This window comes from Anser cygnoides, chromosome 1 (assembly GCF_040182565.1).
Source record: "Anser cygnoides isolate HZ-2024a breed goose chromosome 1, Taihu_goose_T2T_genome, whole genome shotgun sequence".
In the NCBI taxonomy this organism is placed as follows: domain Eukaryota; kingdom Metazoa; phylum Chordata; class Aves; order Anseriformes; family Anatidae; genus Anser; species Anser cygnoides.
The window spans coordinates 155469234-155496788 of record NC_089873.1 but is presented as its reverse complement, the minus strand read 5'-3'; the positions used below and the strand labels follow the sequence as shown (position 1 = coordinate 155496788).

Here is a 27555-nt window from a genome sequence, read left to right as displayed (position 1 = left end):
CTGTAATGTTTTTGTATAAATAGCCTGTATGGCTGCTATAGGGGGCACACAGAGTGTGTGTGTTTCACTTGTTTATTTTCAGGGCCAAACAGCCTGTGTGTGTTTGCCTGCCCGTTCTGTTAGGGGCATACAGACCGTGTGTGTTTCCATACCTGCCCCTTCTATAGGGGGCATGCAGACCGTGTGTATTTCACTTGTTTGTTTTCGGGGGCAAACAGGCTGTGTGTGTTTCTTGTTTGTTTTCGGGGGCAAACAGGCTGTGTGTTTCTACGCCTACCCCTTCTATAGGGTTTCTGTGTGTGTTTCTCCTGTTTTGGGGGGCATACAGACTGTGTTTGTATAACTGCTCGTTCTACAGAGGGCATACAGACTGTGTGTTTCTATACCTGCCCGTTCCATAGGGGACATACAGACTGTTTCTACGCCTGCCCCTTCTATGGGGTTTCTGTGCGTGTTTCTTGTTTACTTTTGGTGGCCTGTCCCACACGAAGGCAGGCAGGGGCACCGGGGTGGGAAGGGGGCATGGCTCCTGTGCATCCTGCAGCACCCAGCGCCACTTCGCGCCTTCGGTTCAAAAACTGGGTCATCCACTGAAAAAAAAAAAAATTTAAAAAAAATAAATAACTAAAATAAAATAAAAAATAAAAATAAATAGTTAAAAATAAAAATAATTAAATAAAAAATTAAATTAAAATTAAATCAAAATAAAATCAAGATAAAATCAAGAAACAAAATAAGAATTAAAAAGAAAATAAAAGTAAAAAGTGAAAATGAAATAAAAATGAGAATAAAAATAAAATAAAAATAAAATAAAATAAAAATAATAAAAAAATAAAATAAAATAAAATAAAATAAAATAAAATAAAAATAAAATAAAATAAGGTAAAATAAAATAAGGTAAAATAAAATAAGGTAAATACATAGATAAAAAGTAAGAAATAAACCAGAAGTGAGCTAAGAGGCACCCCGTGCCGCCCCCCCATGACCAAGGCAGGCGGAAGCCCCGCCCCGGGCCTGGCGTTGCCATGGCCACGGTGGCGGGCGGGGCCTCGGCCGCCCGGAAGCCGCGAGGCGCTGTGGGGGTGACGTGTCGCGGGCGCGAGGAAGCCGGAAGCCGGCGGCCGCGGAGGGCGGGGGGCGACGCTCGAGCCGCCGCCGCCGCCCGTTGGTGCCGCGGGAAGCGCCCCGCCTCGCGCGCCCCCCCCCCCCCCCCAACCGTCACCCCCTCCCCTAACGGCCGCCTCCCCCCCCCCCCCCCCCCCGCCCCCTCACCCTAACGGCCGCCGCCCCGCCATGGCCCTGCGGCCGCTCCTCGTCGCCTTGGCGCTGTCGGCCGCCGTGCCGCCGCCGCCCCTCGCGGTCGCCTTCTACCTGCCGGGCCTGGCGCCCGTCAACTTCTGCGAGGCCGACAGGGAGACGGCGGAGTGCAAGGTGAGCGGGGGGGGGGCGGCGTGGGACCGGGGAGGGGCTGGGGGGGGGTTACAGCTCCTGTCACGCCGGCGTCGCGCGGTTAGGTGGCAGTGAGGGGGCTGGGGGACGGGGCTCGGTGCGGAAAACCCTCTTTGCCCCCCTGCTTCAGACGTTTCCTCTGCCCTGATGGAAGTTACACCTGGCCGTTCCTTCAGGAAGGTTCAAGACCGCTGGCTCTTATGGCGTACGCTGTCTTGTTGCTGCTGGAAATGGCCACGGGCTTTCTGCTCGCTCAGCTTCTGTAGCACATGGAACAGTGTTCCCCAGTTCCTCGGGATGAAAGTCTCTTTAAATCACGTGCTTGTGGTAGATGCCTTCCTCTGACTTTATCAGCTGCTAGGGCCTTCGTGCTATAGTTTCCCTTTCTTTCTCGACTGTGTCGTTCGATTCAGACCACCCAAATCCTTACTAAACGCGTAACCGTGGGTTTCCTCGCTTGCTTCCATGCTGTTTCTGCGGTAGTATCGAAACACTCTGGGGATGTTCTTTTATAGGATTCCAGAAACAGTTAGGAAGTGAGCTCAGGAGGTCCCATAAGCCAGCTTCATGCTTGAAGCAGGGCTGTTGCCAGCACTAGACCAGATCAGCTCTGCTTTTGTTTAGCAAACCTTGAAAACTTACATGGATGGAACATCCACCATCTCTGTGCATGACTTGTTACAGTGCTGTACTACCTTCCTGGGGAAACTTTTCTTTAAATACAGGCTAAGACTTCCCAGCTGCAGTTTGTTGCTCTTCAGAGCATCCCTCAGAAACATCGCTGTGCTTGAATTATTCCTGTTTCAAGCTAGGATTACGTCAGAAGATTTTTAAGTAAAATAAAACATGCTGCCTGCTGCCTTTTTCATCCAGCCTGAGACATCTATGCGATGGTCTCTCTTAGACATGTTTACTTTTTTTTTCTTTTATGCATTGTCTGCAGAATATTTGAATCCATGTCCTGAGAATTTATCACTTTGTAAATGTGAAATGAGACAGTCGATGTGAATCTACCACCGTTGGCCAGCTGAACGTTTTAGGATAACCTCAACAGGCATGTTATTGTGACAGCCTGTTTCTGAGATAAGCCACCTCTTGTTATTCCTCTGCCTCGTGCCAGCCAATTTATGTACTAAGTGAGGCATAGGCATACAGATAAGTCTAAACTGTTCCTCAGATATAATTCTCTCCATTTAGTCCAGTGACTGGTGAGGAATAGATAATAAGCGATCAGATCATTGCTATGCTATAATATTCGTGTAAGTGGGTGAAATTAAGCTTCCTCGAGTGGCTTTATTTTTTCCCATGTTCCAGCTGAGTTCTTAGGATTGTCATTTCAGTGATAACACGGAATTCTCCCTTACTTGAGGATTTAGGTCCCCAGACCAGATTTGCAGATGGTCCCATTTGTCTGTCACCTTCTGTAAGGATCCCCTGCTCTCTCTAGGTGAGGTGGGATGTGGTGCTGGTAGTGGGGCAGCTAGCTAGCAACACAAGGATGACAAGACTTGTGACTTTTCCACCTTCCCCTAAGCTGTCAACTAACCTGCTTGGCCAAACTCAATTTGGCTGCTTTTTCCTATTTCTGCTTGGAATGTTGTCAGAAATGGAAGGTGATCTGTGCAGGCTTAATGAGTAACTCCTGCGGGGGCTGCCCGCAGGCAGCAGCTCTTCGAGAACTGCTCCCACATGGCTCCGTACCACGGGGTCCATCCCCCAGGAGCAAACTGCTCCAGCACGGGTCCCCCACGGGCGGCAGCTCCCCCCAGACCCCCTGCTCCTGCGTGGGCTCCTCTCCACGGGCTGCAGCTCCGGCCCGGGGCCTGCTCCTGCGGGGGCTCTCCATGGGCCGCAGCCTCCTCCAGGCCACATCCACCTGCTCCTGGCCAGCGGTGGCTCCCTTTGGAGCCGTCTGGAGCCAGCTCTGATCTGACATGGGGCAGCTGCTGGGCTCTGCTCGCAGAGGATGCAGCCTGTCTGCTACCAGAACCTTGCCATTTAAAACCAATGCAACTTCTTATGGAAAATTGGAGCGTTCAAGTAATTTTTCTCTGGCAATTTCAAGTAGGTAATCTAAGGCCACGGTTCTGTGAGCAGCAGAGGCAGTCTAATTCCTTGCCGCTGCAAGTGAAATTTCATTTCTGTCTTTCTCAGCGTAATGTGGTGTTTTTGTTTGTGTTGTTCTAGCTGTGTTTCTTGTTAAATCCTTACGTGAGCTTATTAACGTGCCAGGAGACTATCCAACTTTTTACCAGGCTAGTTTTCTGCAGTGTTAGTGACTTGCAGCAGCTTACAGAGGTATGACAAGAGAGCATGAGCCACGGGTAAGCAGCAGGTCGGCATGGCTTAGGGCAGGGAAAAGAGGAGCAGTAACATGTGTTTACTTAGTGAGTCAACATAAGAGCTCTCGGCTGCCTCCCTCTCCTGGAACCGCATCCTGACTTGCACGTGGACAGGTGCAGTGTACCTGACTGAAGCGTCTGAGCTACAGAGACGTGCAATCAATTCCACGTTATTTCTCCAGAATTTCTTGTTCTGGCTAAATGCGAGTGACTTTTCAAAAGGAGGAAAGGCTCTCCTGTTGATTCAGGTGAGAAAATAGATGGCTTGCTGTTGAAAGAGAGAGGTCTTGCTCCCTTTCAGACTGACAAACTGTAGTCTGAAACCACAGCATTTCAGGTTCGTGCTCAGAATTTCTTGGAGTTATTGATAAACTTTTATGAGAAGGTAAATGTGGATATCCTTGCTTTCTCTTTGGAAAGAGCTTCTATTTAAACTTAAGATAACGCATTAGTTTGAATACGTTGTTTGAATCCCCCTCGTTGAGTTTTCAGCTGCCACATAAAGAAAATTGTGCACCAGTCCGCTTATTGGAGAAGTACTGATCTCATCCATACTTTTATCCATGCCCTTTTAAGACTTATTACACAAAAGTTATGATGATGACTAATACAGCTTGAGCTTACTATGTTAAACTAAAACTCTGGCAACTGTGATAAACTTTCTATCTTGTGATTTGAATTCTTACGTTAGCCTCACAGTGTTTTTGTCATATGGTCTGGTTTTTTGATGCTTAGATAGTTTAACTTACGGTCTCAGCAGATATTATTCATTGTATAAGATACTGCATTTCAAGACGTACAGTTGCACAAATGTTACGTGTTCAGCTTGCGGCTTTTGTTTACCTTACTTTTACACGTTGTGCATAAACACGTGTAAGTATGTCAGAACTGTTGAAATATAACCACTGGTTATCTTGATTCTTGCAGTCTGGAATCGAGCTGTTTGTGAACAGGCTTGACTCTGTAGAGTCTGTCCTTCCCTATGAATATACTGCGTAAGTATATCATGCTCTTTAGACCATTTTAGGTGTCAGTTCTTCCAGTAAGATAAATTTATTTTATCTTGAAAAAGTGAAACTTACTTGAAAAGTGTTATCAGTGTCTTGATATGGTAGTTTCCCAGTGAGGAATGTCCATTTGTTTATCTTTCCTAGAATTTCCAACAAGGGGATGAATGTGTTTTTTGTTTGTTTGTTTTGCTTCCTTTTTCTCAGTTTTCTTTGCAGGTTCTCTAGAAGTAGTGCATGGATTCATAGGCTCTCATGTAGGTCGAAAAACACTCCTTAGAGTAACTTAATGTTACGTACTTATTTACATCCATATTTACTCTTCTGCATTAGTTGTCACTTTATAGATCAAAGTATTACTGCTGTCTTTAGGAGCTTATAGCCAAACGAATGAAGTGGTAACGAGGTGTGAACTTCCCATCAGTTGTCTTAATGAGTGTTAGGTACACATAGATACACATCATAGGAGTGCACAAAACATGTCAGTGCCTGGTACAACTGTGTAAAGTTGTTGCTTCGAAAAATACTTTGATTGTTAGTATTGAAGAGATCAAGCACTAGTTATATCTGTGATTTAATGAACACAAATGTGGTATATTTGCAATTAGATTGGAAAAAAACTTGGAGGACATGCTATCAAAAGGTTTGATGAATGAACGTGTAATGACCTGTTTATTTAATGGCACTTACTGTAAAGCAGCTGTCTACTTTTTTTTTTCCCCCCCAAGAATCTGGCTTATGTCCTTTTCTTTCACGACTGTCATGAAACTCTATGTGAAGACTTAATTCCTGGCTAAAATTCCTGTACAAATTGGAAACCTGTAACTCAAAGAAACTTTTGTGTTACCCTGTTTATACAGAGTTCTGAAATATCTGATGAAGAGATGTGATTGTTTTGTTGTCCTGTCCTGTAACAACCCCCCATGCCCCAAAGGGGCCTGTGGTTTTTACGCTTTGTATATTCAAGTAAGAAACCGTTGTCTGGAAGGAAAACTATATAGTTCCTTTTGATGAGCGTGTTGATTTGGGGGCACTGTATGGGGTTTAACACTTGCATCTGCAAACACTTTATTTCCTATCTTTTTTTCTAACTCAGGTTTGATTTCTGTCAAGCAGAAGGAAAGAAGCGTCCCTCTGAAAACCTTGGTCAAGTGTTGTTTGGAGAGAGGATAGAACCGTCTCCTTACAGGGTTTGTTCTCTGCCAAGGGGCTTGTAGTAATACTTATGTTCTGATGTAACCAAAGGAGATTAGAAACTTGAAGATCCTCTTCACGAGGGCTCAAAGTTCTCAAAGAACTTCAACATCTGAAATTCCACATAATGAAGTATGTCAGTTTAACCTAATTGTAGCTTTATACCTCGCATCATGAAGCTTTGGCCTGCTATGTTGTGGAGGTCTGAATGTTTTGCAGCTGTATAGCAGAAGAATCATCAATGGCGATAGCCAGCCTGTCTGAAACTCTCACTTTCTCCAGCACATGTTGTAAGAGGGAAAGTTCTCCATTGAATCTGCCTGGGATAGTGTTGCTGCTGTGAGGTCAAATGATTTGTCTGCTGAACTGTTGCAAAAAAAAAGATTTTAATTGATAACAAGTACTCTTAGTGCAGGGATCTAACAGTGTACTTCTGTAAAAACCCTCCTCTGATCTTGTACATGCCAATATGAAATCCTCCTCTGGAATGCTAATATACGTTGTCTTGATAATTTGTTTTTTATTTATATTAGTGTGTAGACAGTTATAAATGTATGTGGGAAAACTTGTTACATTCTGAAATTATACAACCGTTTTAATAATTTGTTTGCTGACATGTATTTCATTTTCTTAGTTCACATTCAACAAGAAGGAGACATGTAAATCTGTTTGTACAAAGACATATGATACCAAAAAGCCAGAAGATAAGCAGAAATTAGACTTCTTGAAAAAAAGCATGCTACTGAATTATCAACATCATTGGTAAGTTGATATCGATTCATAAAGTGGTTAGGCTGTGTTGGTGATAATTAATCTAGTTTATCGCTTCGTATTTGCATATTAATGCAGATTCAACAGTAGGTATTTGCACTAAATCCATTACCCTGCTGTTTTTGCAAAAGTTGTTTTGTTTGTTGTCTTAATTTCTTTCTTGCTTGAAGAGAGCAAGCACCAGGAAAGAGTGCTTATCTCATGGAAGCAAATCTGTTCCCAAATATAGCGTGTGATTTTTGTGCTGCCTGTCTGCTTACTGTAAAATACTGCTGTTTCTTTGTACCTGTAAATGTAGAAGTTAATCCTGCCTGAGTTTGAGAAAATTCTTGAGACACCTCCATTCTATTGCTTTGTTGCCTCTGTTCTCCTCAAGAGCCTTTGCACTCTCCTTGGAGTGTTGTGTCTGGGAGATGGGATCAACAGTTCTGAGGAATTTTTTTAGGCAAAGTGTGTTTTTCTTATAGGATGTGCAAATGAATGGTGGCCAATGATGATGATTTGATAAAATTGAGGAACACAAACTTTTAGTCCTTTTCTATTCCCTCAGTCCCTCTGCAACGAATGTTTTTATACCATCTGGGTTACCTTGGAACATGCTGCGAGTCTTTTGCTTGGATGTTGAGGTTCTTTTCTGATAGGCGTTAGGGGGTGGGGCAGGGCATTCGTGGTGTATGATGAATCTGGTGCTCGTTTTCAGTTGGGATTTACCTCTGCTCTGCACTGGTATGCAAGAGCTGGGAAACGCTTATCTATCTACAGGTTCTGTCTTGACGTTAGGAACATCCATCCATGCTATCTGTATTTGTATAGTGGTGTTCTGTGCTCATAGCAGCCTTTGGGTACCAGCGTAGAAGGAGCAACTTAAGCATTAAATTGTCAGAGTTGTTTACTTTGTCATGTCTTCAGAAGTAGTACATGAACATAACTAATATTGCCCAGACATTATAGCCAGAATGTTTTCATGTATTAGTAAAAATGCAGGTGAGATGGTGAATGTTGCCTCCATCGTTAAATGTTTCTCAAATTCCACGCTGTTTCTTTGTATTTAATGCAGCCCCCATAGTGGCTAGGCAGTGAGTGCTTTTCCTGCTGTTTTTGGAAGCTGATGTGGCATGTTTAGGGATAGATGATGGCTCACTGAATTAAATCTTTTTCGAAACTTCTTGAAAATTATCGAAGTTGGAAGTTGATAGATTAGGTGAGAGTGGTTTGCAGATAATAGCTGTGTGTTTACGTGAGTGAACCAGGGAGTAAATAAAAGCTCTGAAAGGTGCAGCTACTTCTGCATTGATTTGGAGTGTATATGTCTAGTGCTGAAATAAGTGAAGCTTCAAAGATGTTTCATTTGGTTATACTCCTTTTAAATATTGCATGTGCTTATAATATTTGCATCACTTTGAATTTCACTGATACATGTTGATGTGGCCTAAGGCTTAACCTTTAAAGTTTGTGTATGTTTTAGCGTATAAATGAAAATTCATGTAAACGAAAAATTTCCCAGGGCTGTGACCCTTTCACTCTTTGAAACTTTTTTTTTTTTTACAGAACTGTGAAAGCTAATCACACAAAATTATTGTAGAATGTTTTCTTCCCCCTCTGATTACATTGGTTTACAAATATACTTAGTGGTACAGGCTAAAAAGTGTATGTAAACACACTAGCTGTTTTGATTCAAGCAAGATGTAGTTCCATTTTTAGTGGGAAAACTTCCCTTTAAATTTAGAGTACTCGCTGTTCTTAGATTCTTGGTTCTTTCAATAGCAAAAAATAAAGGGGGGAAGTGCTAGGTCTCTGCCCTGGAACTTTAGAACCAGTGGCATGAAGAATCCCTGTTTATGTCTGTTACGGTAATGATAGTACCCCCCCGCCCCCCCCACCCTCAGCCACAGCTCCGCGAAGTGGAAGTGGCTGGATTTTGTGATGAATGGTAGCACAGTCCAGGGGCGTGGTATAGGGTTATGATGTACGGGGATTGGCAAGGTAGCACAAGTGAGGATTTAGTAGAGGTTTTATTACCGGGCTTCCATGTGTCATAAAATTCCTGGGGAACACAGATGGTGCAAAGTACTTCTAAGGTTTTAACAGCCACTTAATAAGATTAGTAACTGACATGCTGAATTGGACTCAACAGCTCGATTGATATCTTGGCTGACAATGTTCATCACCAGATGTTCTTGAGAGACGTGTAAGAACTGTTGTAGAGCATATTTGCTCCTCGTGTATAATCTCTTCACGTCATTTTAAATTTGAAGATTAACTGTGAAAAATGATTTGCTTCTTAAATTATCAATTTGTTCCAGCACTGCAGCTTGAAGGCAGCTTAGGACGTCTTTGCAGAAGATGCAAGGGAAAACCTTTATCCCAACCAAAGTTGTTTGCAATAGGTTAATGCTTTACCTGGTTTTTGATTTATGAAATGAAGGTGCTAGCAAAACCAAGAACCACCTCTGGCATACACTAGGGAAGTAAGAGTCCAAATAAGAACCAAATGGAATGAATCTGCACCTGGAATAGCTCCTAATCAGCATCTTTATTGTGCCCCATAGTAGCGTGGTGAAGTCAGATTTGGTTGTTGCTGCTGCTGTTTACAGCTCTGCGAGAGACTGGAATCTGAGAACCTTCAAATTGTGTTTTTGGAAGGACTTTTCTTAACTTTCTTCCGTTGTGTCAATACGAGTCAGTATTGCTGCTTATTTCTGTATGTTGGCTAACGGTAGAGATGATGCAGACTTCCTGATGCTAAGTAGTCCCTTAAGTAGGTCTTTGTTGTTGTCTGAAGTAATAATGCTGTGGTTTATTAGGTATTAAGAAGTACCTGTGAGGCTTTATCAGGTATTTAACATTAGTAGCCTAGTGGTTGTAATTGTGAGATATTTAATTGTAAAGAATAACAGCTTGATAAAGTTTACAAAAACTTGTAGTGTTAAGTTTCAGTGGGATGTCTTTTTTTTTGGTTTAGCAATGCACAAAAAGCTGTTCTCCCATGTCTTCATGTGTGTCCTTTAGTAACAGACCTGTAAAAACATATCTTGGAGCAATTAACGATGCTCTAAGGGAAGCTGTTGAATTTTAAATCTTCTCTGATTTTCTTTTTGGGTTTATCTTTCAGCTGGTTAAAACACTTCATAACAAACACATTTTTACTACTTTTTTTTCTACAAAGGGAGATGTAAGCATGATGAGTGTCTTTCTCTGTTTAAAAGTATTATCTTTGTTTTTTGACATTTGTACTATTTGTAGCATGTTGGATTATATTTGTTTCTTACTGTCTTACAATTTATTGTGTAATGGTCCCATGCAACATCCTTGTCTGGATGGATGGATGTTTGGAATTTGATTTGATGTTCAGTGGATAAGGAGCATTGCATTCAGGTCTGGGGCCACCAACATAAGAAGGGCATGGACCTATTAGAACAAGTCCAGAGAAGAGTCACAAGGATGATTAGAGGGCTGGAGCACCTCTCCTGTGAGGAAAGGCTGAGAGAGCTGGGGTTGTTTAGTCTAGAGAAGAGAAGACACGGAGGTGACCTTATTGTGGCCTTCCAGTACCTAAAGGGGGCTACAGGAAAGCTGGGGAGGGACTCTTCATTGCAGAGTTGAAGTGATAGCACAAGGGGTAATGGCTTTAAACTTAAAAAAAAAAAAAAAAAAAAAAAAAAAAAAAGTAGATCTAGATTAGACATTAGGAAGAAGAGGTTGTGGATGCCCCATCCCTGGAGGTGTTCAAGGCCAGGTTGGATGTGATCTTCCTTGAGCAACCTGGTCTGGTGAGAGGTGTCCTTGCCCATGGCAGAAGGGTTGGAACTGGGTAATCTTTAAGGCTCCTTCCAACCTAAACCATTCTGTGAATTTCTGTGAGTCCTCACAGAGGTTTGGAGTTCTACAAATTTTCCATTGAAACTGAACTGTAAACCTACTGGACTCAGGACTTCTAGATAATGTAAATCTTAGGAGATGATAATAAATGCAGCAGATAAACATTGCACCACGCAGTGGTGTGGTGGCTTACAATTCTTTGCTTGTGTAAACCATCTAGTTTAAATATTACATGCTCTCGGGGAACAGCAATTGAAGTCAGTGGTCAGAAATTCACATGTAACAAAACCCCAAAACTTATATTTTAATGCAAAATAAAACTTTAAACAATCAAAATAAAGGTATGTTTTGTAATTAAAGAGCAACGATAAAGATGGAGAATTAATAGTGTGAGCACATTTTTGTGTGTTTTGTCTTGAAGAAACTTGAAATTATCTGGTTCATTTTAGCTGCTTTAATATATGATATGGGCTATTTTTCCAGGAAAAAACAAAAAAAAAAAAAAAAAAAAACAGTTAATTCTTGTATCTTCAGTGTAAGAACTTTATGTTTTGGGCTATATATGTAAGGGGGCTTGAGAATCTAATCCAGTAAATGGAATGTTTTTCGAGTAAGCTACCTATTTTCTACCCACCTTGTGCAGAAATTCTTTTCTGAAAGAAAAAAAAGGTTGAACAGTGACATGCTTATATCTAATTTGGAAATTAGAGTGGCAGTCTGTGGTATGATTCTGGATTCCGTGGCTTAAAATCTGGAAGAAATGTTATTCTTATCGTTAGTCTTCCAATAATGAATATTGCAATGTTAGATGAATTTGTTTTTATTTGCATTACACTGTGTATGTTAAAAGATTGTGAAATGTCATTGTGTAATTTACAGGATTGTGGACAACATGCCTGTGACCTGGTGCTATGATGTTGAAGATGGCCAGCGGTTCTGCAATCCTGGTTTTCCCATTGGCTGTTATATTACAGAAGATGGCCGTCCAAAAGATGCCTGTGTTATTAACGTATGTTTATGAGTTTGTTTTTTCAGTATCCTCTCTTTGCTAATTTAAAAACTTGCATTTCTTCTATATCATATTTCTGTGGTGAGTCTTCACTATCTTAAAAGAACGCTTGTTCCCTAAATCTAGGCAAGTGCTTTGATACCTCTGCACATACTGCAATTTGTAACTCTCATCCAGGTTTGTCTAGGAATTGTTTCCTCTGTTGTGTAATACAGGAGGGCTCAAAAAGATAGAGGGAAGAGATGAAGGTGCATGGCACTTAGTATATATGAAGGGTGTAGGAGGAGAAAAATGTGTTGTCCTTTGTTGGCTATGAAGTGCAAACATTTGAAGGCTTGGACTTCATGTTTTTGTGGGATAGAAGTGTTTTCATAGACATGTTTGTATCTCTGCATGGAAATTAATACTTCTTGAAGGATTGTTTTCCCTAAAACCATATGGGCTAATAAAAGAAGGCAAAATACAAGAATCGTGAGTGAATTAAGCCTCTCGTGGGAGAGACAGGTCTTTTGGATTAACTGGTGGAGGTTCAGATAAATGCACTGTAAGCATTATGGAAATAAGAATGCATTAGGAAACCTAGACGGTCTCTTCAGATTTCCCCAGACCTCTTCCATGGAGAGTTGACCGAGAACCTGAAACAGGTTTTTGGTTTTACCTACCACTTCATGGAACTTACCAAAGATGACGGTTCCTGTCAGTTTCTATTTTTGTTTCCTTTCCTGCTTAATGAATTGTTTTCAAATACTCTTTATAAATATATTTCTCGAAACACAATTATGATCTAAAAAGTAAGCTGGCAATATTTTTCACCTTGTTTAAATATTTGTTTTTTAGTAAAAAGGAAAATAGTCTCTGAAGGAGTAATTGAAGGACTGTAGAAGAACACTATCTATAAAAGCAACCTTATAGTTAGGGCCTTTTGTAGAAAGGGGGGTAGGGACAGAACCTTGGAGAAGTGCTTGGAGAACTTCAGTAGACGTAGAGCTTTTGGTTTAATAACTTGTTTAATGGACTAGTTTTCAAACTGATATGTCCCATCACCTGAAATGTCTATTCAGAGTTTTTGGCTGCTGCTTGCAGTGCATCTTTGCACATTTTTCAAACGTGGAAGCGGTTCTGTCACAGACAGCAATTATTTGCATTGTCTTTCTTGAGAGGTTTGGTTTAATCTGTGAAAAATACACGCTGTTTTAAAATAGCTATTTGTTTATGAAACACTTCTGGTTATGAAAGTTGCTGCATAGCTATCTATTCAGTTTGCTACTTCAGCTGAATAAAATGTAACATCCTCGATTCCTCAGTCATCCAAAGTGAAGTTCTGCTCTTAAAATGTAGTTCTTAGCGTTAATTTTTCTGTCTGTTTTCCTAGAATTGTGCATTCATCTTATAAAGAACTTCATGACAAGAAATCTGAATGCAGTCTAAAATTACTTTTTGTAAGTTTCTGTGTAAAGCTTTTGTATGTCTTATTGATGTTTTTTAATCATTCCAGTCAGAATTTCATGAAAAAGATACTTTTTATATCTTCAATCATGTTGACATAAAAATATATTACCATGTTGTGGAAAATGAAGCTCTGGGAGCAAGACTTGTTGCTGCTAAACTTGAACCAAAAAGGTTAGTATTCAGAACTAAGTTGTCCTCAAACAGTGGTCCATCCTGAGATACGTGCTTTGTTTTGGAGTTGTGTTGCTAGTCAGAAATGTTTTCAGGTATGTGGCGTGTGGGTTAGCTTTCCCGTTGATTGATGGAGTCTAATGTAGGAGAGTCTAATGTAGGACAGTCTAATGTCATCTTGTTCTGAATTCCATAGATCTTTGTGCACAATTTCCTATTTGGATGGAAAAAGATAAAATGAAAGCTGGAAACAGTGTGCGTTGAGTAAAGCAGCCCTCCCTTCCCTACTGGAGAACATTCTGTCTTGTGACAGAATAAGCCTTCAGTGCCTGAGGCAGGAGTAATTAGAGTGCGACATTTGATGTCTTCAGCAGTTGGGATTTGAATGCGATGTTTTCTCAAGTACACTAGTCAGTTGTTCTCGTGTCTCTGTGGCCTTTCCACAACTGATGTCTGTTTTTATTATTTCTTGTCATCTTGATATAACTGAGCTTGTTGCATTGTTGGTCCAGCTTCATGATGAAAGTACTTTTTTTTTCCTGATACCTATTTGGCAGAAGTTAGTAATTCTGTTGTAACTTTTTGTGTTGTGGAGGTTCTTGGCAGTATTCACACTTCTTTAATTGATAGCATTCTGTTTTAGAGAGTGAATTATTCTATAGTTCTCTTTTTAGAAGAGAATGTTTGTTTAAAAAGTTCAGGTGTCAAAAAGTTCTCCGCTTGTGACGCATTCCTTATGAACTGACAGTTATGAGGCATTAAGAACAACGATATATATTGTATATTATGATATGTAAGAGAAAAGTTGTGTAGGAAACCGATACTTGTGTAAGATGAATGAAGGATATCTTTAATAGTGTTGTTAGTGAAGGAGCATTCTTTCTGTGTTTTTTTCTTCCCGCAGTTACAAGCATACTCATCCAGACAACCCTGACTGTTCAGGAGTTCCTATGGATATAAGTAATAAGGCTAATGGAGAAGTCAAAATTGCTTACACATACTCAGTTTCTTTTCAAGTGAGTGGAAAATTTTTTGTGGTAGTTGCCTCTTAAGATAAACTTGTATTAATAATAACAGTTTTAAAGCTGGACAGCTAAAATGATTTCAGAATAGTAAACCTGTATTTTAGAAACTATTTGAACTAGAATATTGGCAGTGTCTTGGGACCTAAGCATATATTTTGCATACTTCCCCACAAACCCTGTAAAAGATATATGTGGCTTTTAAAAGAATCACTCTTTCCATGTCTGTCTAGATAGTCTGGAAAAAAAAATTTACTGGAAAGTGCTTTTGCTCTTGTTTGTTGTAAAATACTGAAATAGCATCCTGTCAGAAAAACAGCTGGCCATCTTTATTCATTGACACTGGTGTTTATGGTTTATTTAATAGTAATTTTCAGGTTGATTGGCACTATTTTTTTCATGTTTACTCTGGAAGAAAATAAAGAAACGCAGTCTTTGAGGTATTCTGATCAATGCAACATTTTTTTTTTTTTTTAAATTAATCATGGTATTTAAGATTGCTTTGTATGATAATCAACTTTAAATTTTAGTTGGGCGCTGGTTAGGTCTGAAACTGATGTGTTTTTTCTTTAAGGAAGAAAAAAATATAAGGTGGGCATCAAGATGGGATTATATTTTGGAATCCATGCCTCACACTCACATTCAGTGGTTTAGGTGAGAAGGAAGTCTATCTTCAGTTGTACTGTAATGAACTGTTTTTACCTTGCAATTTGAGTAATGACTTACTGTCATTTTTCAACCGATGCAGCATTATGAATTCCTTGGTGATTGTCCTTTTTCTGTCTGGAATGGTAGCTATGATTATGCTGAGGACGCTGCATAAAGACATTGCAAGATACAATCAGATGGATTCTACCGTAAGTCTGAAACGTGCATCCTAAAATGCATTTGGATTATGTATTATTTTCAGCTGAAAGTATTTTTGTGACAATCTTCGCTATTTTGAAGCAATCTAGCATCTTAAAATAGGTGTGTTTCCCTAACAGGAGGATGCTCAGGAAGAATTTGGCTGGAAGCTGGTTCATGGTGATATTTTCAGGCCCCCAAGAAAAGGAATGCTGTTGTCTGTTTTTCTTGGCTCTGGCACACAGATCTTAATAATGACTTTTGTTACGCTGTGTAAGTAATCAAGTTGTGGGGAATTAGCTTAGTAGAGAGCTTTTCACTGCTGGTTGCATGGTACTATTAAAATAACAGTATGGTTTTGTCTAGAAATCTCTTAAAAGTCAAAGATTAAAAACGGCTGAGCTGATAGCGGATGTACAACTTTTTATCTTAAAGTCCATGTACACTGAGTGTTGTACTGGCTTTAAGTCAAACGTGTAATTAATTTCTGAAATTGTGCGTCTCTGCTTTGTAGTTTTTGCTTGCCTGGGATTTTTGTCACCTGCTAACCGGGGAGCTCTTATGACCTGTGCTGTAGTTTTGTGGGTGCTGCTTGGAACTCCAGCAGGTTATGTTGCTGCCAGATTCTACAAATGTAAGTAAAAGTTATTTAAAATGACAGAGCTGAAGTTCATTAAAGTAAATTATCATCATAGAACCGATTCTTTTGTTTGTTTTATGTTATGGTTTGTAATTTACCTCAGGGAAGATGGAGAAATATACTTACCGTAACAGAAAATACATATAGAATATTGACGTAGTTAAAGCAGTTCTGATGTATCATGCCTGGAGGCCTTGGATTGCTCTTGCTGCTATGTATTTATGGAATTAGGAACAAATTCAGTTTTACTAATACTAATTACTGCTGATAGTTTAGTAGTTATGTTTTCCTATGGATGGAGGAATGGGGACCCTTAACTTCCTTTTAGCTGTAGCTGTCAATGTTGTTTGGTAACACTTTTTTTTTCCAAATGGTGAACCTCTGTTCTTGCATGCCTTAAATTTTTTGCCACCTCTTTTTTGTTAGTGCCATTTCTGGGAGAATGGTGCTTATCGGTCTGGAGGTGGGAATGAATTATTAGATATTCTGTAGCTATGGCAACCCAGTGGTGTTTGGGCACCTGCCAGTAGTTGGTTGATACTGTTTTCCTCAACTCATTTCAGCTAGCCATCATTTCAAGGCCTGCCCACTAACCTTAAATAGTTTGTTCCTGTACCCTCTGGTTTATTTTAGGGTTTACATGCCATTCTGTATCTTGTCTTAGTTACCTTACTTAAAGTACAAGACTGTTCATGACTGAGCAAGCTGGAACTTTTGGACTATTTTAGTACTGAACATACAGTGCTAGAGAGAATTTATATCAATTTGAATCTGGCAACAGGCATTGGAGTTCTTTACTTTCTTCTGGTGCTTTTACAATTCTCATATGCGAACAACCACTGGGGAAAGAGGGTTTTCATTTTGTAGGGAATTTTTTCAACAAAGATAGTGAAGTAGTGGTGAACTTCTCTTCAAGCTGATTAGACTTAAATGGAAGGAGACGTTAGAACCAAAATCATTGTTGAAAGTAGTAGTATTCTGTATATCATGCTGGGTATTTTGTATTTTGAAGTTTGTTAATGGTGAACTGAGTCCTGTTTCTTTGTGAGGATGTTGTTAACAATAGCTATATCTCCTATTATATTTATTGTGACGTTAGTTGATACTTGACATTTAGTTTAACTAGTAAGATATTAAATGACTACTCCAGACATGCTCTTGTTACAACAAATGGTGGCCTGTACAGAGGGCCATGCTCTATGGCCCCGTATAGAGCAATGCCAACACAAATGTTTTTCCTTACAGTATGCAAATAAAGTGCTGAAAGACATGTAAAGCAAAAATGCAGCTGGAATACATATATGGTTTTAAACCTTTTTTCAACATTGCAGTTATAAAGTGGAGCCTGAGTTGAAAATAACTGGTTAATATTAATTACCAGTGCTGTGTTCTACCAAGATTTTAGGAAGGAATAGAAACTTAATTAAAATCATTCTAGCCGTAATCATTTCTGATTCCCGAAATAAAAAAGCATGTCATTGTGGCATTGCTCAGATGAAATTGTCAGCTTCCCTGAATTCCAGTGGGTTATTTTCATTTTAAAGTACTCTGACTAGAATTTTTATCAGTGTACTACAAGCTCATAAGGATTTTTAATAAAGCTGTCCTTGGTCTTTTGGTATCACCATAATGCTGTTAAGACTTAAGAGAACATCGTTGCTTCCTGTAAGCATTAGTCCTAACTTTCTCCTAAGATTCTTGGATGAGAATTATTTCAAGAAAATAGTTAAGCTTGCTTTTCACTTTTTTCTAATAAAACCTGCAGTCAAATGCTAGAAAACTTAAGCCTGAAATGATTAAGAACTTTGAATGTTTTTTTAAGACTTAAATGTACTGCAAATCTGTTTCTTCCTTTTATGATAAAGTGCTCAGAGGCCCGGTTTATTTACTTGAATCCTTCTCCTGTCGTTGGTCTGAGTGTTTTCTTTGCTTTGAAGCTCTGTGATTAAAATGTAAGATGCGGGAATTTAGTTTTATTATTAGTAAAGATTTAGTTTAGTATTTGAAATTTGAGCATGATAGCACATTATTTGAGTACTTGTAAGCTAAATAACATCTAAATGGACTGGAAAATTAATAGTTGTGAGCTTAATGCATGTTTTGATTAATGTCAAATGTTTTAATATAGCATTTGGAGGTGAGAAATGGAAAACAAATGTCCTGCTGACATCATTCCTTTGTCCTGGGTAAGTTGAGAATATAACCACGATTAAAAGAATTAAATTGCTTCTCTGACATGTATAGATAATTTTCAAGCTTCAGCTGTATAAGCAAATCTTATTATGTTGTCCCTTTGTTCCAGAAGGTATAACAATATCAAGGCACATTTGACAAGGATGACTATGTTAATGACGTATCATACTTAATTTTTTTCAGTGTAAGCTTTTTATTTACTCTCACCATGTGAAAAGGTTGATTTTAAAAAAGAGCAGTGTAATACTACTAAGTTTTAGGCAGGCATACTTTTTCATTGTTATCTTTCACTCTGTAGGTTATCTTTCTGACCACACTGTAGTTGGTCTCATATGGTGTCATATACTGTATAACCACTGCGTTAAGTCTTTCTACTTAATCACAGCAAGCAGTCTTACCCTGAAGTGTAGTTAAGACAAGCATATATTTGAAACTGCTTAGTTGGAATGTCAGCTCCTGCTGGAGTTCAGTCCCTCTAAATTATGAAAGAATTGCTAGCTTGACCTCTTCATTTTGTTTTTTTTTGTCTACTGATTTTAACAGATTTACACTAAAATCGTAATACGGTGCTATTGTTTTGTTAATGCCTTTAAATAACGAGTATTTCTGTGCCTTAAGTGTGTTATGTATTTTTCAGAATTGTATTTGCAGATTTTTTTATCATGAACCTCATTCTCTGGGGAGAAGGCTCTTCAGCAGCTATTCCGTTTGGTACTCTGGTTGCTATTTTGGCACTCTGGTTTTGCATATCTGTACCATTGACGTTTATTGGTGCCTATTTTGGCTTTAAGAAAAATGTAAGTGTTTTTCTTGATATACATATATATAAAAAAATCACTGTAAGTTCTATAACTAAGGTAGAACCTAAGCTAGTTGGTATTGTTAGCTCCAGTTCTGGTCTGTTGCTTTAGAACTGTGTTACGTACTTGATCTTATTCCAAGACTTTGATATTCAGCTGGTGAGTGTTTCTCTGCAGTGATTAGAGTTATCATTGTAATTGATCATGAACAGCTGCTCCAGATAAAACAATAATCTGGGCATTCTTTATTTTAATTAGTATTTCTTTCATTACCAGAAAATTTTGTTGACCAGCCAAGCATAAAGAAAAGCAACTTGTGTGGTTTTGGTTTTTACCCCTGTGTTTTTTTTGTTCCTGTCCCCTGTCTACGCCGAGACTTCAGAAGGATATTTTCTGATCAAGTTGCTAGACTTGTGAAATCCTGTTCATCTAAGTGTTCTGTAAATGATTATCACTTCTTGGCAGACACTAACTGAATTAATTTAGATTTCCTCCTAAACTGAACAATTTTTTTTTTACTTAGATGAGGGTTCTTCGTGACATGGGTGACCAAACCTTAAATGTTAAAATGGGTGGTTCCCTTTTTGCTTAAAAGGTGGCTTGCTGTGCCACACAAACGTATAGGTCTTTTAAGTTCAGCCATGTCTGTGGTTTTTTTTCCTATACAGGAAGCCAGAGTTCCATCTCTCTGTAGTTCTCATGCAATGCCTTCAGAGAATATTTAAGTATGCTAGGAGGCTTTTTAAGTCAGTTGTACTTAGCCCATTTTTCTTAACCACAGTCAGTGTTGTTTTTCCCCTGATAACCAGGTTAAAATTCCAGAGAAAAACAACTGCATTGTACAGAGACAGTTCCTTGAACAAAGGAGGATTTGATGAGCTGTAAGGCAATGTGAAATGTGTCACAAGTCTGTTAAAATAAAAGCAAGAAAGCAAGTACTGAGCTAAAATTGTTGATGCTTTTGATGGTAATCTTTAAGAAAATGGAAAGATAGCAAAGTATGCATCTGTCTGCCTTCAGGTTTTTTTTTCCTGCCATGTTGACTTATGCAAGTAGCTTAAATTAGGACTTAATTGCCAGATTGAATTCTGTCACCTTGTAAGTTTACCCTAATGTGTTTCTTGGAGTAAATCCTGAAAACCATCTTACAGAGATTTTTAGGGGAAACCAGAAGTCTGCACTGCCACCACTCCCAAGTTGAAAAGTGAGAAATGAGCTCCAGCTATGTCACAGGTCACAGACAGTCATAAAAAGGGAAGCCCAAAACATCTGTTGCAATGTTCTCAGTAAGAACTCTTCTAGCTGTTTTGCCTTGCAAATGTTGTTTGCTAGACTGGTAGAAAATGCAAACATAGTGGTAGGTGGGCCTGTGCATACTCAAAATAAAAAGACTTCCGCCAGCACTCATTTCAAAAGAAAGCAAAAAGGTGGTGCTGTAGTTTGACTTGTTATTTATTCAGCAATCTCTTATTTTCATTTGAAGGCTATTGAACACCCCGTTCGCACGAATCAAATTCCTCGTCAGATTCCTGAGCAATCATTCTATACAAAACCATTACCTGGAATTATCATGGGAGGGATTCTGCCTTTTGGGTGTATCTTTATACAGTTGTTCTTCATTCTGAACAGTATTTGGTAAGTTAGCTACAACCTACGTGAACCTTCTCAGTCATCAAAGGTGGTGATTTCTCTGTGAAAGCTTATTTTCTTCAAGAGGTGTTGACTGATTTTAAGGCATACAGACTTACCGGAATACTGTTTCAATAAAAATTAAATGTTAAAATATTTTCAGCGTTTTGTGGTTTAGAAGAAGTTCAGTGCCTGTGTTGTTTGTCGAGGGGTGTAGAGAAGGGGCTGTGATATGCTTAGCAGCTTACAGCTGACCGACGATATTCAGATAGCTAGGTTTCTCACGCTTTTCCTCTGGCTTGATGTGGAAGTGGCTCTGAAGCTGACATATGGTGTATAACTCGAGAGGAGTAAGCATATTAAAATTGACTTGAGGGTGTTGGGTGTTTTTTTTATTGTTGTTGGGCTAGAAAGCATTATTATTCCTGGGAGAAAAAAAACAAAGATTTCACAAAATTTGTTGTTTCAAAGGCATCAGTGAGTAAATTTATTAAATATTAAAAATAAAGCACCAAGAACTAGTCCAGGGTAAGTGAATTTTGCAGTGAGCTTATAGCACACTGAAAAACTAATCTACTGTGAGGAGTTTGTCTTCCTTCTGGCGCAATTTAGTTATTGGATATCTTTAAACTGTTTCTGAACCTTGAATAGGTGCCTCTACTCAGCATACACAGCTAAAGCATTTGACATCTCGTTATTTTGCAGCTCTGCCCCTTTGATTGAAATGTGAGGTGAAATCCAAGTTCTGTTGGAGTCAGCTGAAGAGGTCAAGCTGACTTCACTGGAACTCATTATGTCCAGTCAGTTCTTTCCCTAAAATCCCAAACACCAGGAGGACGCTTTGGGCTTGTTTTCTCACTGTTTTCAGACTGAGCTGGTGGCTCTTGTTCTTCAGTTAGAAAACAAATCAGTCAATTGTAGGCCCGCACAACTAAGTACCTCGATAAGAAAGGGAACACGTGAGATGAAGATGATACTACTGCATAGGAAGAAATAATATTAGCACGGAGTTGATCACAAATTTTTGTTGTTTGGAAACTCTTTTATAGGTCTCACCAGATGTATTACATGTTTGGCTTCCTGTTTCTGGTATTCATTATTTTGGTTATTACATGTTCTGAGGCCACAATACTGCTCTGCTACTTCCATCTATGTGCAGAGGTAAGAAGTATTCATCAGTACTCATACTTAATACTGCTTTAAGGATGCTTCAAAAAGTTTAAGGCTTCTGTAATTTGGAAATAAGTATTACAGAAATCAGCATAAATACGGTTACTAAATGTCTTTCAACCATGACTTTAGAAAGTGAAGCAAGCTATTTTTAGCGAAGCTTGTAAATAAATAAATAGAACCCTGCACTGAGTACCATTAAGTCAGATATATCGTCAGTCTTAACTTCCTGTATTCTGAAGATCGATCCATCCATTAACTCTCCTCAGTCAAAGTGTTTTTGCATGCGCCCAACCGGAAGGGGGGAAAAAAATTCCTGGCTCACAGTGGTAGATTGGGCTTATTTGGGTGTTTTCTACCTAGTTGATACTGATGTTTATGTTTCTTATCTCTAGTTGTGAATGATGTAGTTAGAGCAGTGTTGATTTTATATATAGCATTTTCTGTAGATTAAAAACTGCTCGCTTTGGGATAAAGTAATAATAGAAAACAGTTCACTTCTAGCTTTGCATTTAGTAACAGAGTCAATGTACTACAGGCATATGAAATATTACTCACTTTTTTTTCTCCCCACCACTTCTAGGACTATCACTGGCAGTGGCGTTCATTTCTCACGAGTGGTTTCACTGCAGTTTATTTCCTAATATATGCAATACATTATTTTTTCTCAAAACTGCAAATCACAGGAACAGCTAGCACCATTTTGTATTTTGGTTATACCATGATTATGGTTTTGATCTTCTTCCTTTTCACAGGTAAGTATATTGAACCTTGATTTTAAATGTTGACTCTGCCTTTAGCTTTGTGTAGGAGAAGCCTTGGCAAAACTTATCTTGATACAGAATCAAATTTATATATAGTCTTTGATTTTTGCCAAGCTAGTTTTGTTTCATTCTCCAACTCTGTCATCACAAATTCTAATGAAAGATGAAATAAGGTTGAGGCAAAACTGGACTGCTAAGTTGAGGTGTGGCCTACATTTAGATTTTGAAATATAAAAGCTTTAAACTTGATAAATATTTCTCCAGTTTTCATTCGTATGTTAGTTGTGTGTTTAAACTTTGATATTTTTTAAATTAATTGTTTTTGAAGATGCACTTCAAGCACATCGTCTGAAGCTGCAGTGGCACTTAAGCAAAAAATGCAGCTTTTGTGGAGTAGGAGGAAGGAAGAAAGAGGAATAAAGATTGACAATACTTTTTTTTTTCCTATTTACTCTCTTCTGCAACTTTTTACCTTGTTTCCCCTGTTGCATTTAAGAAGTGCATTAAGTGCATTTAAGAAGTGGAAGGAGATCTTAACCATTTTTTGATACAGTTTTATTAGAACCTTGTCATCTTTACTGTGAGTTTCTGGGAAAGCACCTGTCTTAAGTATTGCGCTTCAATTTCCTCTTCAGTATGTCAGCTGAGGTGACAAAACCTTCCCTTTGTCATCTTCAGTACTAAAAGGGAATCTTCAGTCAGATAGGCTTATCCCTTGTTTGGGGTTGGAGGATGCAAGAAGTCTCCTTCCAAGGTCATGCAAAAAGGTAGCACTTGCCAATTCCTAAAAGTATTTTAAAATACTAAATTCTGTTCCAGCATACCCTACAGAACAATATTTTTGAGATTTTTGAACTGAGCTATGCTTTAAATGATTCAGGCTCCACATTTATGAAGAACTCTAATGATTCCAAAGGCTTTGATTTGGATTTATATATACAGCTATAAAGGCTGTGTTTTGAGGCCTCCTGGAACACAAATGGCTTTCAATCAGAGCTTTTAATACAGATCTCACTATAATTGTAAGTAGAATGTTCCACATAGCGCAGAGGAGAAGGAAAAAGAAGTCCAATAGGAAAAGAGAACTGACACTGGTGAATTATGCTTATTTTAAGAGTAACCAAATACTAATTTCAAAGACCTCGCTACTTCAACTTAGGAAATATGAAAGCAGTTTCTGGTCCACAGCCGAACGCAGATGATGAAAAGGAACAAACTACATGTTTGTTGGGTTATTGCTTGTTAAAAAGTAGGGAATGCAACATTATGAAACCCTTCTGAACAGCTGTGTTGCAAATGTGGTTTTACATCCATGCATCTTTTAAAAAGCTACACTAACATATTTTGGCCTTGCTTGCATAAGTTTTGCAAACTGCACATCATCTCTATTTTTATTTATTTTGTGTGTTGATTAGTCAGCTGTTTTGAATACCTAGATCAGAGATTCCGCCTTCCTTTCTCACTCTGATTTCTTGCTCTGACTTTCTCTTAACCTTTATTTCTGATCTGGGTTTTCTAGAAGTCATATCAATGTTTAGAATTTAAGAATGTATGGTTGTTCAATTAGGAATAAATGTGTACTGCTGTATGCTGATGCTCCTGGCCCGCATCAGAAATGGAATGGCCAGCAGGACTAGAGAAATGATTGCCCCTTGTATGCAGTACTGGTGAGGCTGCACCTCAACTATTGTGCTCAGTTTTGGGTCCCTCGCTCCAAGAAGGATGCAACAAGAAGGACGTGGAGTTGCTTGAGCATGTGCAGAGAAGAGCAGTGAGGCTGGTGAAGGGACTGGAAAGCAAGACCTGTGAGGAGTGGCTGAGGGAATTGGGGTGATTTAGTCTGGAAAAGAGGAGGCTGAGTGGAAACCTTATTACTCTACAACTACCTGAAAGGAGGTTGCAGTGAGGAGGGCGTTGGTCTGTCATCTTAGGTGAAAAGGATGATAAAGTGATCGGACAGAAGTGATAGGATGCGAGGAAATGGTCTCGAGTTGCACCAGGGGAGGATTAGATTGGATATCAGGAAGAATTTCTTCACAGAGAGGGTCATCAAGCTTTGGAAGTGGCTGCCCAGGGATTTGGTAGAGTCCCCATCCCTGGACATATTTAAGAGACGTGCAAATGTGACACCAAGGGATGTGGCTCAGTGCTGGGACTAAGCAGGTCAGGTTGATGGTTGAACCTGACGATCTGGAAGGTTTTTTCTAACTTAAATGATTTTATGATTCTATGTAGATAATTTTAAATGTGATGCAAAGGCAAAGCAACGTGAAAAAATAAGCAGGCTTTGTGTAAGGGTAAGATCAGTTAATTCAGTTTCACTAGCTTTCCTAGCAGATACTTGGTATGTCTGCCATAATAGTGAACAGCTTGGGTTAAAACCAGAATTGCATTTACCCTGCATGCTTTGTTCAGTCTGTTCTACTTCGGATGCATGCACTAATTGTGGAGTGTGCGCATACAAGGTAGAGGGGACTGTACAGTGAATTTTCTGTGCTGAGACCTGCTTTAGGTTTAGCTGCCTTTCTGCACCTCACATGTGTAATTTCCATGTTTCACTGCACTTGTTCTGTCAAGCCAGTCATGTTGCACGACATCTTCTAGAGGCTTTAAGATGTGTCCGGTGTGCTCCCTCTTCCTTTGCTCACACATTCACTTTCAATTGACTCTTAACGATGGGCTGTGCAGTGCCTGCCAGTCAATTTGGGGAATCCTTTTTGGGATAGGCTCACAAAGATGCAAAGAAGAGGTGGTTTGCTCTCCAACCTCTTCAGATGATTCCTGTAGTAGCAATTTGTATGTAATTGGGACAGTGGAGATGCAAGTCATGATGTCTAACTCAAGCTAAACTTCTGTATTTTGTATGTTTAAGCTCTTAGAAATTTTCAATTTTTGTATTGAAACTGGGGGAGAACATGCAAAGTTAACCATAGGGTTAGAACTTTGAAGCATTATATGCTTAATGATTTTTTTTTATTGACCTCCCATGAGATTAAGAGCAAATTACCCCATAATTCGAGAGAACAGCCCTATTTCTTAACATCCAAAAATATTTTTGTCCATTTAGCTTGGCATGCTAATTGCATTCAAAGGTGAATATTTTCAGTTCTCTGAGATTCATTGAAATGCTTTGAGATAAGGTTTCATAGCAAAAGTTAGAGGCAGGTTAAAGGGGTAGGCAGTTCTTCTCCAGATTATTATATGAAAAACCGTACTAACAATTTAGCAAAAACTGCTCCTAAAGGCAACTGACTTCCTGTGTCAGGATGATAAAGAAGCTAAAAAGAGAAAATCGTAATTGTTGTATCAAATCTATTCTGCTGCTGCTTACTCATCTGTTAAAAATTGTCAGTATCAGGAAGGGTTTTGATGGTGCCCTGCTGCTATGTCAGTGTAACACATGCTTCAGGCACTTGCTTCCATACTGCATTCCAGGTCATTGATCAGACTCAGCAGGCAAAATACCGGGAGCTACATGACAAATCTTTGATTCACAGCTGGGACCACAACTACGTATCATAGTAAATGAGTCAGTTAAACATCAGTAGTTTAGCAAGCGTGAAAGAAAAAAAAAATCACTGTGATATCATTCATGGTTCCTTACAAGCTTGTATGCTGAATAAGTTAGTACACAACTTCTGTTGTGCCTCTTAGCAAATATTAAATACAGGTGATTTTTTGGAAGATGACATTATAAAAGGTAGTCAGGCAAAAATCAGATAATCCTCAGTGCTTTTTTCCTGTCCTAGTTTTTGTGGGAAGTGAAGGTTCCTGTAACAGCTGTTCTGAGCTGCTTTTAAGTTCAGTATCATTCTGACTGAGGCTGCATTTTGAAGCAATACAGTTAGATTAATGAAGTCCAACAGCATTACCTATTTTGCGTTCAAAAAAATATTTTTGTTAAAAGCTTCTATCTGTTGGAACTTCAGAACGAGTTCTCCTTCAGCTAAAATTATCAGGGAAACAGTCTTTGTCCGTAAATTTCAGTTCAGGTTTGCTTATGCATTAGGCAGTGAAAATGTATTTCAGAAAGTGTTTGTTTTTAAGGTATGTAACATGTTTTCAATAGAACATACAAGTTGCCTAGGAACTGCTCCATGTTTTTAATTTTTTATTAACTTGATTTATGCAGAAATAAATGTGGTGCTCTAATTCTCCAAGACCTTAAAATACACCTAAGATACGTGAACTTCTTTTGATGCTGTCAGTCTAGTTGGTTTGTTAAATTTACAACAATATTCCAACCAGCTGAGCAGATCAGGTAAAGTGTTCGTGGTTAGTCACTGAAGAAGGGTGAAATGGAGCAATATGCAGGGGTTGGACTGGGGAATAATGAGAACAGCAAAGAACAAATATGTAGAAAGAGAAATGACACAACCTAAAATGAGTCTTTCAGATTATACATTTCTGATTGTGAAAATTAAATACTTTATTATAGTAGTTGATGCCTATGAAGACCAGGTTCTGTCTATCACTTTATTTGATAGATGGTACTGAAGACTACAGATAGTAGATTGCATATAAGTCCTGATTCATAAACTATAGATAAAAATTCATCTGTTGTGTAAGGTTTCCTAAAATGTATGTTTTTTTTTTTCTAGGGACAATTGGATTCTTTGCATGCTTTTGGTTTGTAACCAAAATCTACAGTGTGGTGAAAGTTGACTGAAGAAACCAATGTAAAGAATTAACACAGAAGAGGTTTAATCTTCATTAACGTAACTTAAAGACCTGGTCTAGTCGATGAACTTGAGCTTTATCAGAAGTATTGGCTTCCTATTCTTTTGAGAATGATACTGAATATGCAGCTACCCCAAACACTTTTTTCCACTAACACGTTTGTATTGTGACTTAACAACCTGTTTTCATTCAGATCTTAATGAAGATCAGAGTTACAATATTTATGCATTTGTAAATACAACTATACTTCAAAAGAAATGTTAAATTCTAATGGCAGAATAGAAGTGGCTGTATTACACAACTTAATGATACTTCTGATTAAAGTACGACTGTAAATAGGATTTTCTAGCTTGGTAGGTGGGATGAATTATTTTTCTTTGAGGGAAATGAGAACTTTTTATTATGCTAACTTTGAAGGATGACTCTTAAGAAGTGTTGCTTTTAGTTTGGATGTGATTTTTATTTTTTACTGGTATTATGTCCATAAATATTCTGATTTCTGTGACTTCATTAGTTTCAGTGTTCTTGGCCTTTTAAACTACGTGCCTCTGAGTCCTTGAATTTATAAATTCATAATCTAATAAATATTGTAAAAATGTC

General features: G+C 38.8%; 1 protein-coding gene across 1 annotated transcript; it reads left to right on the top strand.

The window, feature by feature from the left end:
- Window positions 1-1231: 1231 nt before the first annotated feature.
- On the top strand, window positions 1232-27555 carry TM9SF2 (transmembrane 9 superfamily member 2). The gene is made up of 17 exons (XM_066986372.1): window positions 1232-1431; window positions 4719-4786; window positions 5895-5988; window positions 6627-6754; window positions 11462-11591; window positions 13087-13211; window positions 14116-14227; window positions 14808-14887; window positions 14982-15090; window positions 15220-15352; window positions 15594-15713; window positions 17848-17905; window positions 18550-18709; window positions 20196-20347; window positions 21391-21502; window positions 22095-22266; window positions 26877-27555. The coding sequence occupies exons 1-17, from the start codon at window positions 1294-1296 to the stop codon at window positions 26942-26944; spliced, it is 1959 nt and encodes a 652-aa protein (XP_066842473.1). The 5' UTR covers window positions 1232-1293; the 3' UTR covers window positions 26945-27555.